Raw genomic sequence first — 14,142 nt, forward strand, 5'->3', positions numbered from 1 at the left:
GTCCATCGCGTAAAACGTTCCTTAGTTTTGAAGCCGCCCACGATGCTAGTATTTTAGACTGCCTCGAAAAGTCGTTAGACGAATTTCAATTACTCCACCAGACATCTGTCGCTACAGACGTTTTTCGGGACTACTTTGTTGAAGTCGTTAAACACTGCATTAATCAGTTTGTGCCTACTCATACAAAAACGAAAAGACAAAAAAAGTCCTTGGATCACTAGAGATATTATTCAAAAAGAGAAGAATAAAGCGTTATCGGAAAACCCTTAAACGTAATTCAAATATCGATAAAAGGGTGCAACTTCACACCATGAGTCGTGATTTGAAAATACTTGTGAAAGACTCGAAGAGCAAATTTTATAACGCAACACTGAAAAAGTTCCTTACTGATGACCCTGCGAAATTTTGGCGTTACGTTAATCCCCGTGCCAGATCAGGAAGCGACTCCGGCAACAGTCAAGAACGGGTTGAGATTTTAATTCCTTCTTTTCTTCAGTTTTTACGCGAGATAACAAAATTTTGCCGGGATTTAAAGATTTCTCTGAGTATCCTTAAATTGGAGATAATGAAACACACGAAGGAGTTTTAAATTTATTACTTAATATAGACGCTAAGAAAAGTTCCGGTCCCGACGGAATTCGAAATGCGTTCTTAAATAGGTACGGTGAAGGGGTTGCTAAGGATCTTACTTTAATTTATCAATTATACATAAATGAAGGTCACGTGCCTAATGTCTGGAAGACTGCCAGAATTATACCCATTCATATAGGCGGTTCGGAGAGTTGTGTAGAAGATTTCCGCCCCATATCTCTTATTAGTGCATGCCCTAAACTCCTCGAACACATCATGTCTAAACATATGTTGACTTTTCTAAATGACCATAATATACTGTATGAATATCAACACGGTTTCCGCAAAGGTCTGTCTACGACCACACAACTTGTTGAGACCGTGCATGATCTTGGCAATCTATTAACAACCGAAGTCAAACTGATGTAATATTCTTGGACTTTGCAAAAGCATTCGACAAAGTATCTCATCCTAAATTGTTGCTTAAAATTGATACCATATTTAAGAACTTCATAATTACAAATTGGTTTTCTTCCTATCTTTCTTCGAGAGTTCAGTTTGTCGAGTTTGGAGAATATAAGTCTAGCTTTGCACCTGTCCTTTTGTGAGTTCCACAGGGTAGTGTACTGGGACCACTATTATTTTTAATATTTATAGATGACCTCCGCTTTGGAATCTTTGTTCCAAAGAAGTTGTTTGCAGACGACTGTCTATTGTATAATAAGATCGAAACCCAACAAGATCAAATAAAACTAAACAATTACCTCAGCAAAATTAAACAATGGTGCGATGAGTGGCAGGTGGTGTAAAATCCTTCGAAAACGCTATTAATGACAGTAACACGAAAAAAAATTAAGTTGTGATTATCTTTTAGACGGCATTAAACTCCTCCATGTGGATGAACACAAATACTTAGGATTAGCATTCCCAAGTGACCTACAATGGAACACTCACATTGAAACAGTCTCCTCAAAAGCTAACAAGGCACTCTGGTACCTTAGAAGAAACATAGCTAGCGCCACACCAGAAAAAAAAATATCGGGTATAAAACATTGGTGAGACCAGTTCTCGAATATGCGAAAATTGTTTGGGACCCATGTACAAAAAAACAATATTACTACACCCGAAAGGTTTCAGCGGCTTGCAGCCAGATTCATCTTTACTGAATATAACCGCACAGATTCTCCCACTGATCTATGTTGTCGTGCCGAGCTCCGAGTTCTTGAATTAAGGACAAAGTGTGAACGCATAATGTTTTTGTTCTTAATTTTTTATGATTTAAGTTGTATAAAAAATCTAATTGCATGGACACACGCATTGGTGAATCCGCAAGGCACCGTCATTCTATGTACTATATAAGAGAGCCGTCAATTCGAAACGATTGCTTCAAGTATAGTTTCTTTCCTAGAGCAATTACGGAGTGGAATTCTCTGCCAAGTGGCACTGTCACCTTAACCTCAGTTAGTGAGTTTGGTAAAAACGTCAAGAGCATAGTACTTTGTCACACGTCGTAAGTGTTGATTAATCACGATGCTGATCTGGTGTTTTACTGCCACCCTCAGAGTCCATTCCCATCATCTTTTCACTTGTTATGTTGGCGTTAATCTTTATAAGTATTTGAGCACTTCGAATGCTTTGCCATTGCCTGTCTTGTCAGCAAGTGATATATTAGCAGCATCTCTTTTTTTTTTCGTGCATTTTGTCGCAGCATGTACTTCTATTCTCTGCCGCCGTTCTTCTTTTTTTGTTCGTCATTGTGTATTTGTAGGTGCATGCATGTATGTGAATTAATGTATTGTATTACCCACTCCTGTAAAAGCCCTGTCTAGGGCTGACAGTACCAATAAATAAAAAAAAACTACAGGGTTTTTGAGTTGGCTGTTTTCTGATAATTGACATCTGCTACTGAGAAGCCGAACTCGTTCTGTGCTAAATAACATCTGTTCAAATTTTAAGTACTTATGAAAACGCATCGCATCCCCTAAAGAGCGTTTCTATTGGGCCCTAGAATTAGAATATATTTTCTTTTTATCTTTGTTCACTGAGCTCGTATTTTGAGTTCGCACAATTTCATTGGAGCATTTTTATTGTTCATTTTTTTACGTATTTCTTATATATATACAAAAAAGAGCAAATAATTTGTAGAACTGTTAATAAAAATTATCCAGAAAATAAATAATAAAACTACGGAACACTAAAAACAATTTTTATACGCATATATTGCACGATAAAACTTGAGTAACCAACTGTTTTAGTGCATAAAGATTCCAACCAAATGTTTAGTTGAAATTTGTTCAACTTTACCGGGCAAAAAAAGTGTTTCAGCATTTTAATTTTTGCATAAACATTTGGCCGATGATAAAATTCGAAAAACAACCTCGCTGTTAATTTGAAAAGATTTGACTAATAAAATGAAAATGTCGTGCAATTGTGGCATTTTTATTACATTTATTTTATTCAGTAGGGTTTTATAATTTGCCTGGAACTTTTCTTCCCGCAGTTGCACGCCGTTGAGACGTCTATGATGCACCTTTATTAATAGCAACGGGCAGAATTGTATAGACACTTTTCAGGGCAAACGCCACCAGGCAGTGCTCTACGCTTTGACGTCCCAGAGAACTTCCGGTTCATAAAAAATGATGAACAAAGTCCACCCTGACACCGCTGCTTGAAACGTCAGTGAAGCTTTAAGGAATCAAGTCTCCAGGTGAACGGCAAAAGAACAAAGGAGCGCGAGATCTGTTAATTTTTTTTTAAATAAGTATTCTTGTAAATTAACCTGCCTTTTCCAAGACGTTAACTTGTCCAGCCGAGGGCCTTCGTTAAATATCCAACTTTGATGTACGCGTAGCATTTATGCTTTTTTGCACTGGTGACATAAGCAAGCTCGTCAGGCTAGCAAAAGAGGGAGCGACTGGAAGTCGCTTGGGACGCAGGAGGCAGTTCATGTTTGTCAACACGGAAAAGGTCTTTTGAAGCTACTTTTCCGCTTGCTTCCCGTTTTCTACGTGTAAAGAGTGATATACCCACGCAAAAAAACAAAGCGAGTGCAGCACGATTTTCGGAACAATAAATAACTTTACACAGTTTTTTTAAGAAACACACTGAGCTTGTATGTTTTTCACACATAACTTGAAAATATGCTTTAGCACACGTATATTTGGGTTGCCTTTGGAGGAAGTATAGCCTTTTTCGATACTAGCGTAGAACGATTTTTCGAAAGTTCCAGGTTTTGTGCGATTTTTGGAGATCATAAGCGTCTAACTGACGACAAAATTCGCTCGTCGGAACTCATGTACACTTTTGTGTCCGACTCAGCGGCCACTCTTCTCACACCACGCAGAGAGAAAACGCCGCCTGGCTCAATTCGTCGTTCCTTCGCAGCACGCTCGCGTCATAAAATGGGGCAAATTTGAGTTTTTATATTCCACTCACGTTTAGACTGACATAAGAGAGAAAGCGACAGGAGCGAGCTATATAGTACTTCTTTGAAATGTGCCATTTAAGCGCGAGCGCTCGTTTCATGGAATCACTTTTCGAAGCCTGAATCTCGGGCCCGTAGTCCCCACTATACGGGCAGAAGCTAAGGAAGAGGAGGAAAGGAAAGCGCGCGGGGACGGCAGGGGGCCAAGCTCTGACTGAAATGATTAGTCGGTATAGAGGCGAAGCTAGCTGCCTTTGTCTCCACTGCAAATGTCGAACACGTTAAAACGCGGAACGCGGGCGTCCGGCAATTGGCGTTCGCGTTCGAACGGGTTTTAACAGTGCAGTGGAAACAAAGAAAGCTAGATTTGTCTCTACCCGCTAATCATACCAGTCAGAGCTCGGCGTTCTGCCGTCCCCGCGAGCTTTCCTTTTCCTCCTCTTTCTCAATTTCTGCCTACATAGTTGCGCCTGTAAGCATCTGTTTTGTGAAAATCACGTCACTCGTCGATGGCGTACTCTGAGTCACAAGATTTGATAGCCATCATTTCAACGATAACCTCATTTGACACAATTTTTACTCTTGAGGCACTCTGCATGGTTCAAATGCGGAGGGCAAGTTCGTCTGCTTCTTGCGCAGGGGGTAGCGGTGACGTCAGAACGCCGAGCCCTGATTGGCTGATCGCGATCACCTATCTGAGCCATAGAGTAATATACACAAGGTAAAGAGCGGACACTGCCATAGGCCCCAGCGGCCCAGATAGAGCAGTGACAACTAGCGCTCTTAGCGGACGGTATGAAACACAATCTGGTTCCGGTTCCGGTCAAGTTAGTTTCGGTTTCGGTTTGGGCATTTTTGTTTCGGTTTTTTGGTACCCTTCTCCTTCTCTTTTTCTCTCTTTCTTTCCTTCTCGCCTCCCTCCTCGCTAGGCTCTCGGGAGCTCCTTGGCTCCGGAGCCGATGATTCTTTTTTTTTGTTGTTGTTTTTATGTTATAAGTTTTGCAATATACGATATAAGTTTTGCAAAATGTGTAATGTGTCGAATAAAAGTTCAACTTATTGAACACATTGAAGTACATAATCGCCACATTGACTCCTGGCTGGTGGAGCATTTTGGGAGGTTTTGGGGTCAACAACAGTAAGTGGTTTGAAAACATTTTATTGGACCACATTCATATGTACATTATTTACTTCAGAAGCTCTGTATGTTTTATAAGAAATAGATAATCACAAAAATAAATGAGTATGAAGGAGTTCGGCATATCGTACACTTCGTAATAGATTTTTAGCGGAGTCAAGTTTACAAAAGCTTTCCACAGGGAACATGCTGAATGATCCATTCACCTTCACGCCGACTCGGGCACGGTAAGTAAGTGCAGAAATAAACAAGACATCGCTATCATTACCAGGCGAAGCACACACCGAATAGTACAAATTCCAAATTACCGGCTAATATAAAACACACGAAATGGCATAGCCTGAAACTCGCTGCGGGTGAGCCATTACAAAAAAACAAAACAAAAAAACAATGAGAACTCTATTTGGAATCTGACAAGATTCAACCATAGATATTCAACCATGATTCAACGTCCCTAAACATTCCCCGAAATACATTTGTTCAGGACAGGAGTATTACTTCAGAAAAAAAAAACGTCCAAAAAATATAGACGGGTACAGAAGTGGACACATTTTCTTCCAAACATCTATGCCTCTATAAACTATTTTCTATAGAAATTCTGCAGAAAGTGGATAAATATTTGTGTAAGGGGGCCGTGATACACATTTCCTGGAAATAAAGAAAACACATGTTTGGAGTGCAAGCTACACTGCCCAATTAATAAGCAATTTCTGTTTTTGATTTGGCAACCACCTCTGTTAATACGCTACTAAGCTATTAACAGTTAAACTTATCAAGTTGCTTACTAGCAACCGAAGAGTGTAACCGAACTTTGTCCAAGTTCCGGTTAAGGAACCGAACATGCCAACACAAGCGTATTCGGCAAAACATTTTTAAAAACCTTTTGTGACACTCCTCTGAGCAAAGGCTGAAACCACCCAGCTCTGAGAGTGTGTGATACAAGGCAGCACACACTCCTCGAACATGCGCTACACTCTCTATTACGGCAAGAAAGTGATTTTCTAGTTTCTGAATAAAGTTAAAGGCAGCCTGTGATGGTACTACTAGGTTTCCGAAGAGTTTCCCAGGCACGTGGTATGCTTTAAGCATAAGAAAATACTGGTGAGGCCTGGTCAAGTTGTCAGACTCATCCTTTAGCAGCTTAGAACAGCCACAGCTGCGGGTTGTCTGTTCAAGGAAAAGTTTGATCAAATAGCCTCCAACGTAGTAAGTGCACGAGTCGTCAATTATATTAGACCTGATGTCTGATGCCAGCTCAGAAATATCTTCTAGTGGCGGGAAGTTATCAACTGGAAAACATTCCACATTGTCTGCAATGGAACTTTCATGGTGCGAAAATATTGGCAACTCCTTGAGGAGGTCAGCCTTTTCATCCTCTACATTTCCATTGTTAGAGAGTCTGAACAGTTTTTTTATCCCGATGTGTTTCAGTCCCGAGGTGAACTGATTCACATTTGGGTTTGTATTGCAGCCCAGCATTTGTCTTATTGCCCCAAAAATGTTCTCCAGTGGGTCTTGCTGCAGGCGTCGAGTAAGTAAGAATTTAAAGTCATAGCTGTTTGAAAGCTCATCCCAGAGCATGAGGATACTCCTTATTGTAACTTGCCACCCTATGGTGGTTTGTGGCTGCCTCCTACTTTGGAACTTCCATGTTGAAATCCATGCGAGTTGTTGGTGAAGGAAATCGAGTATCTCAGATTCTCCTTTCAAAATTGCATGACGCAACTTCTGCCCCGTCTTCTTGAATTGCGAGCTATTTAAACAATCAAAAAGTCTGTCCATTCTATCACAAAAATAGGCTGTAGCCATGGCTGCCTCAGGAAGCTCCTTGGCATAAACAAGGGATAGAATGGCAAGACAGACTGAGGCACTCAGGACCTGTGTGGCACGCTTTACTTTCATGTTACTGAAAGGTTTTTGAAAAATGTGCCTCTCAGTAAGTTTTGGAGCCAATCGCAACCTCATCTCATGAGTAGAACGATAAAGTTCAACAATATGGGACCATTCAATGACCTCATCCCCAATGCAAAGTTTGTGGGCTTGGAGATTGTTTCTTGTTGTTTTGATGAGGTGCAGAACATCAAAGATAAAGTAAACACGTTCGTTGTCGACTTCAAAAAATGGCTTATCAGCAGATACACCAAGTTGGTTGGCTAAGCTTACGTTTGAAGCCCCCTGATCACAGACCACGGCCTTCAGAGTGAAGTCAACAGTCTTAAGCTCTCGAATGAGAGAAATCAGGAGGCTCCGGATAACAGAAGACGGTGTTGAAGTGTGCCCAACAGTGTATGCGAGGGGCTGAACCCACCTCCTGGAAATTCCAGAGAGCACAACAACCAGGGCTCTATCTGCAATAGTCGAGGTTTGTTCAACACCGTCATCTGTAAATCCATGGATAATGTCGTGTGCAGGGTCGTATGTCAAGTTCTTCTTCAAAACAATCTCATCAAAAATCAAGGTGCAGACACGATCACGTGCATTCCAAGACCGCGTTTGAGATTCGATGGAGGACATGACACCAGGTATAATACCAGGAGTCATTTTTACGTTCGACAGCCTCCTACGCAGTGAACGCTGAGTGGGAAGCGTTAAATGTAACGATAGAAAACGGTATGCCTGTGGGCCATGAAAGTTCAGATGCAAAGCAAACTTCTTGAGCCACAGTGGAAACCGTTTTCCTCGTCCCTTGCGCCCTAATTTTACATGTGACGAGATAAGTCCGAAAACCTCGTCTGTCACAAACGGACGCACCATTTCAAGTGCTTCGGCAGCTGTTTGAGGCATTTGCTTCTGTTGCTTGCGCAGTCTTGATATTGTCTTTCTGTAACTGGAAACCTTTGCTTGTAGGCGTTTTATGACGTCCCTGGGCCTCCTTGAGAGCTTGGCGGAAGCAGGTGTTGAACGACCAGAGCCTGCCAAAACAATACCGAAAGCACATAAGTCAGGCTACACAAAAATGATAAAAGTAGAACCCGACAGAAACGATACCGCCAAATACCGACCACTTACCCATGCTGCAATATGTGCCCCCTTCCCCCCCCCCCCCCCCCGCCACTTTCGAAACGTTTGCGAAATAAACAAAGCACGTATCAATGTCCAACTCCAGACTTAAAAACCCACCCACCTAACATAAATGCTCATCCGCTTCAGCTGCTTCTCCAAGCACACCAATGTAAAAGGTGAAGCTCGACACGTGCACGGGCCTCCAAAGTGGTGACCCCCCTTCCCCCCAACCTTTGGCTGTTCTGCAATTTTGCTTTCGGGCATAAGAAGCATACATCTCTGCGTTTTTCATGATTATCTCCAAATTGTGAGTGGGCATTTGCTCCGCATGTTCTGTTACCACTGTTTATACACAAATGGCTGCTATCAGAAAAAAAAAATTAAACTAGCTTTTAGTCTTTCAGCTGCAATAATTTCACCACAAAAACTGTATTAACATAAATTGATGAATCTTTCAAATATTGAATAATCGCGTAGTCAATCACTACATTCAACAGGGTCATCCAAAATGAGAACTGTATGTAACAGGATTGGCAAATTACTACAGTAAGCACAGATTACTAGGAAACCACCCCTTTTCAGAGCATTTCACGGTGCCACACTTCAAAGCTTATGTTCCCCGTCACCTAGAGCCCTGTAGTGATGTTCCAAGTTATTAAGGCCAGCACAAAAATGAAGTGACAAATAATGTCACCTAATTTGAAGCAATGTGCATACTAAATGCAGAGGTACTTAACACAATTTTGCAGTGCTTAAATCTGTAGAGAAGTCAATTTATACTCACAGGTTCCAGATGATTCAGAATAGCCAACAGACGAAGATGGAGTGCTGTGGTCCAAAAGCTGGCCAGGAGAGCTGGCCATCCCCATTTGCTCTGGAAAATGTGTCACTGTTAAATACGAATGTTTGCATAAACCCAATTTGTGTAGGAGATTTATTTTACCACAGGCCGCTATGGAATGTGACGCGCTGGTACCCTCCAGTGAAATACCACAGGGGCTTGTCGCCATCGGTTCTGAAAAACGGTTGCTTGTCAGATATGAGCAGCTGTTTTAAAAGAAATGATCTCACCATGAGCAGCTGCCGAAGGTGACGTTCCACTGCCTTCCATTCGAACATCCCCGGGGCTTGGTTCCGCCATCGGCTTTTCTAAAAAGGGCTTCCTTGTCAGATATGAGCCGCTCATTTAAAATAAATAATCTCACCAGAAGCTGCTGTGGGTTGCGACGTTCTGCTTCCCTCCAATGGAACGTCACAGGGACATGTCGCCACCGGTTCTTCTGACAAATGTTTGGTTGTCAGCTATGAGCAGCTGTTTTAAAAGAAATGATCTCACCATGAACAGCTGCCAAAGGTGACGTTCCACTGCTTTCCATTGGAACATTCCCTGGGCTTGGTGCCGCCATCGGCCCTTCTGAACGACATTTGCTTGTCAGGTATGAGCCCCTGTTTTAAAAATAAATGATCTCACCACGAGCAGCTGTTGAAGGTGACATTCCACTGCCCTCCAAGGGAACATTACCGGGGCTTGGTGCCGCCAGCGGTTGTTCTGAAAAACGGTTGCTTGTCAGATATGAGCAGCTGTTTTAAAAGAAATGATCTCACCATGAGCAGCTGCCAAAGTTGACGTTCCACTGCCCTCCAATCGAACATCCCTGGGGCTTGGTTCCGCCATCGGCTTTTCTGAAAAGGGCTTCCTTGTCAGATATGAGCCGCTCATTTAAAATAAATAATCTCACCAGAAGCTGCTGTGGGATGCGACGTTCTGCTTCCCTCCAATGGAACGTCACAGGGACATGTCGCCGCCGGTTCTTCTGACAAATGTTTGGTTGTCAGCTATGAGCAGCTGTTTTAAAAGAAATGATCTCACCATGAACAGCTGCCAAGGGTGACGTTCCGCTGCTTTCCATTGGAACATTCCCTGGGCTTGGTGCCGCCATCGGCCCTTCTGAACGACATTTGCTTGTCAGGTATGAGCCCCTGTTTTAAAATAAATGATCTCACCACGAGCAGCTGTTGAAGGTGACATTCCACTGCCCTCCAAGGGAACATTACCGGGGCTTGGTGCCGCCAGCGGTTGTTCTGAAAAACGGTTGCTTGTCAGATATGAGCAGCAGTTTTAAAAGAAATGATCTCACTATGAGCAGCTGCCAAAGGTGACGTTCCACTACCCTCCAATGGAACATTCCCGGGGCTTGGTGCCACCATCGGTCCTTCTGAAAGATGTTTGCTTGTCAGGTATGAGCCCCTGTTTTAAAATAAATGATCTCACCATGAGCAGCTGTTGAAGGCGACGTTCTGCTGCCCTCCAATCGAACATCCCCGGGGCTTGGTTCCGCTATTGGCTTTTCTGAAAAGGGCTTCCTTGTCAGATATGAGCCGCCAATTAAAAATAAATAATCTCACCATAAGCTGCTGTGGGATGCGACATTCTGTTTCCCTCCAATGGAACGTCACAGGGGCATGTTGTTGCCACCGGTTCTTCTGAAAAATTTTGGCTTCTCAGATATGAATACCTGCTTATAAAGCTTCTGATGGAGAATTCCTGCTACAGGCGAATGATAGGTTAGTAGTGTTACCTTTCAAAGGAACAGAAAATATTCAGCACTCTGAAAGGGCATTGAAATCCCTTAGTGATGAAAATTAATGTTGAGCAATATTAATCAATGGCGAAACACAGGATCCGGCGGGTCTTGAAAAGGCACTTAGGAATCTCGGAATATCTTAAATTTTAATGGCCCGGTATGCTAATTTATGAGAATATAACAGCATGGGCAACTAAAGCTAACCTTGTAAACATGAGTGTCAGGAAGATGACTCAGACGGCATGAGTCCTCTTGTCGAATTGGATATGAACAGGGGAACGTTGACCTGCCTTATCTTTCATTTATATCACTATTGTATGCTACAAACCTAGGATGCCCTGTAAGAAGTCATACTGCACTGGCAGAACTGCCCTTCTTGATTGCAGGACACAAATTACTGTATTTCAATGCAGCTGACCTTGTGCTTTAAAACAATTTTCCAACAAACTGGGACGGATATTGGTTATGGGCAACAGTATGCGCAGGGACATTACAGGGATAATGTACAAAAATGCTAAATGAATTAGATAAAATATTTAAGCACAAACTAATAATAAAAACTAATTAAATCAGATTAAAACTTTTGAGACTGTCAAGCATCGTTGACAGCATGCTGGCAGCTGGCATCAGTGACGTAGAGTTGGTGCTGCCTAAAAGCAAAATATAACAGAACTCCGTACAGACTGCAAATAAAGATTATGTTACCTTGGGCTGTTACAGATGGCCTAAGCATTTGCGGCCGAACCGTAGGGATAGCCGTTTTGGTCAGCCTTGTCTTCCCAGGATCCAAAAAGTCCTTGGCTGTGAAATGCTCACTACACAGGCGATACCCCTCATAGAGCTCCTTGGCTGTCTTTCCTAGGAGCTCAGGACGTCTGGCGTACTGTAGCCATGCTTTTGACCTGCAGAACATTGTATATACCACCAAGGTTACACATACTGTAAGGGTCAAATAAACTCCAAATATATGAGCCTCAATTGTTTTTAATGTTTCACTGCCGTTTGGTATGGCACCTCTCAGCAAAGTGTTCACGTTCTGAAGAGTTTGTTTTTCTTCTTCATGCTACTGTACAGTGCAATACAGCTAAACAAACAGATTGCATACCCACCAGGGTATGCAATCAATTTAGGCCCGAGGCAAGATAACCTTAAAATGCTGAAAGATATTGGTGTCCATAAACCAAAGTGACATGGAAGAAATCGTTTTTGCTATAGTTTGTTGCAACCTAAGACCGAAGGGCGAGGGTAAGACGGGCCGCGGAGGAGGGAGCAGACGGAACGCTGGAGAAGAAAGGGGAAACCTCCTTCTCTCCTTAGCGTTTCGTGTTCCGTCTGCTTCCTCCTCCCCGGCCCGTCTTACCCTCGCCCTTCGTTCTTAGGTTGCAACGGACCATAGTTCTCATTTCAAAATGTTATGCTTCGATCAAATGTTGTAAGGACTGCCTTAGAATCTATACGTACCTTGGGTCACGTGGAATTCGAAAAAACTTGACATGTGGCTTCTTTGTTTTCCCATTGTTGGCACACCAGACCACGCAGCAGTAACTTCCGTAGGACATAATCTGGGCCAGCGGGGGAGGGAGAGTTTAACATCTACTGAAGCCTAGCCAATGGCGCGTTCCTTTAGTTCAACGGAAGGTAGCACAATAGCGGCTGGTGAAAAAATAAACTGATGGAGATTTAAACAATTTCACAAGATATTACCATGACGCAATGTTACAATAAACCCATGACACGTATTAACACAGACGGGTGAAAGAAATATTGTGAAGTTTGTGAAGTTTACGCAATCTTCATGCATCATAATCGAACGCAGTGTCTAGAGTGCCATGCCACAGCACTCCAACCAAGTGTTCAAGTGACGTCTGACTGGTTTTACCCAACGTTCGAATGTCATCCTTAAGAGTAAAACAGGAATTTAAGCAGGGTACAGCGGTACGGCCAAAATAAGTAAGACTAATCTACCTCTACTGTTTCTGGTAAATTGGCCGTCAATATTTTGAATTTTGCTTTCTTACATAGAAAATAATGTCAGCGAACCATAGACCTAAATTTCGAGCTCCATTTGGTGATGTAGCGATGTAGTGGGAACCATGTTTGAATAGTCCTCCGTACATTCTCAGAGTGTCCGAAAGTTCCATGGATGTCCTATCCTGGATGTCCCGTGGACGTCCATAGGATATATATGCTGCTTGGGAACTTTATTAAATATCTAAATTTGATACTGCGTCTCGCAGTTTTTTCCCCCGAAATTCTATGCATGTGTTTGTCGTCGTAACTGCAGCATACTGCAGCTCGTATGGCGGTACACACAAGTTATGTAGCTCGCTTGAGCGACGTTCGCTGGTTCGCTTCTTTTGCACGTACTTTATGTGATAAATCAAAGCAGCGACGCGCCATTGAAAGAATGCATGTCAAAATCTCAATATGACTCAATGGACACCTTGCCCCGAATTCGTCGCACTGCGAACGACTGGCGACCCAGCTTTAGTCAGTGAATTAACTTCAATCTATGACGGCATAAGTCCTCTCAACAGCCATCCACAGATGTCTGATGGCACTTGAACACGCATGAACAAAGCTCTGCCCGAGGGGCGTCGGACGGCAACCCAGACTCAGCAAATTCAAAAGCCAGCTTTACAACACAGTCGAGAGACAAATGAGCAAAACGACTTACCTTTTGTTTAAAAATCTAGGTCCAGGCAGCCCGACGGAAACACGAGAAGCTCAAGCCATATCAAGCCGCTCAGCTCTACAAACTCACGCCGAGCATGAGAGCACGCGGCGGTCATTCGTCACTTTGTTTCAAGCAAAGTCGACCGAACACGCTGTAGCATAAAACGGAGAAGAACGGCACGGACGGCACGGACGGTACGGCACGGACGGTACGGCACGGACGAACGAAGCACGGACCGCACGGACGAGCAGAGGTGACGGCGTGCAAGCAGACAGGCCATGGCAGGTGCCATTCATCACGTGGTTTTTGTGACGTATTTGATTAACACTATTTAGTCGTTTTAAGTACTTTAAAAAACTCTAAAGCATAAAAATTTAGAAAATAAATACTTTTCAGAGAGAAAGCTGTAATTAATATTAACCAAATTACGGAAAAGCGCCACGTAGCGGAGGGTATGAATCCTACTATCTGGGCCGCGAATCGGCTTCAGTGTCCTCTCTTTACGTTTACTATATTACTCTATGTCTGAGCGTCGTCTGCTCCTTTGCAACGTCGTCTGCTCGCAACGTCGTCTGCGTCTGTCTTACCTTTCCTGCGACTTTCGACAGTGCAGAGGCCAGATTCGCGAAAGATCTTACGCCAAAAATGTGCGTAAGACAAAACTTAAGAACAAATTCGTATTCACGAAACGAAATTTTCTTAAGTTTTGCGCAGGTTACGACGAAATCCTACGACAGCTCCGAAG

General features: G+C 42.9%; 1 protein-coding gene across 1 annotated transcript; it reads right to left on the minus strand.

Moving 5' to 3' along the window:
• Positions 1-383: 383 nt before the first annotated feature.
• Positions 384-13,819, minus strand: LOC115315775 (skin secretory protein xP2-like). The gene is made up of 18 exons (XM_040223363.3): positions 13,398-13,819; positions 12,182-12,282; positions 11,426-11,622; positions 10,542-10,619; positions 10,408-10,485; positions 10,274-10,351; positions 10,140-10,217; positions 10,006-10,083; positions 9,875-9,949; positions 9,741-9,818; positions 9,607-9,684; positions 9,472-9,549; positions 9,341-9,415; positions 9,207-9,284; positions 9,079-9,150; positions 8,920-9,009; positions 7,680-8,044; positions 384-395 (listed from the first exon to the last, which is right to left on the minus strand). Exons 2-18 carry the CDS (start codon positions 12,277-12,279, stop codon positions 384-386), a joined length of 1,686 nt encoding a protein of 561 aa, XP_040079297.1. The 5' UTR covers positions 12,280-12,282; positions 13,398-13,819.
• Positions 13,820-14,142: the final 323 nt, after the last annotated feature.

Source organism: Ixodes scapularis, unplaced genomic scaffold, assembly GCF_016920785.2.
Source record: "Ixodes scapularis isolate PalLabHiFi unplaced genomic scaffold, ASM1692078v2 PGA_scaffold2__306_contigs__length_199485367, whole genome shotgun sequence".
In the NCBI taxonomy this organism is placed as follows: Eukaryota; Metazoa; Arthropoda; class Arachnida; order Ixodida; family Ixodidae; genus Ixodes; species Ixodes scapularis.

Bases quoted from the DNA above. Each gene is read 5' to 3' on its own strand.
- LOC115315775 (XM_040223363.3), bottom strand. From the start codon at position 12,279: ATGTCCTACGGAAGTTACTGCTGCGTGGTCTGGTGTGCCAACAATGGG. The intron at 10,352-10,407 runs GTGAGATCATTT...AACATCTTTCAG, and splicing joins GCCTTCAACAGCTGCTCATG to AAGGACCGATGGTGGCACCA. The intron at 8,045-8,919 runs GTGAGTATAAAT...TTGTTTTGGCAG, and splicing joins TTCTGAATCATCTGGAACCT to GCTCTGGTCGTTCAACACCT.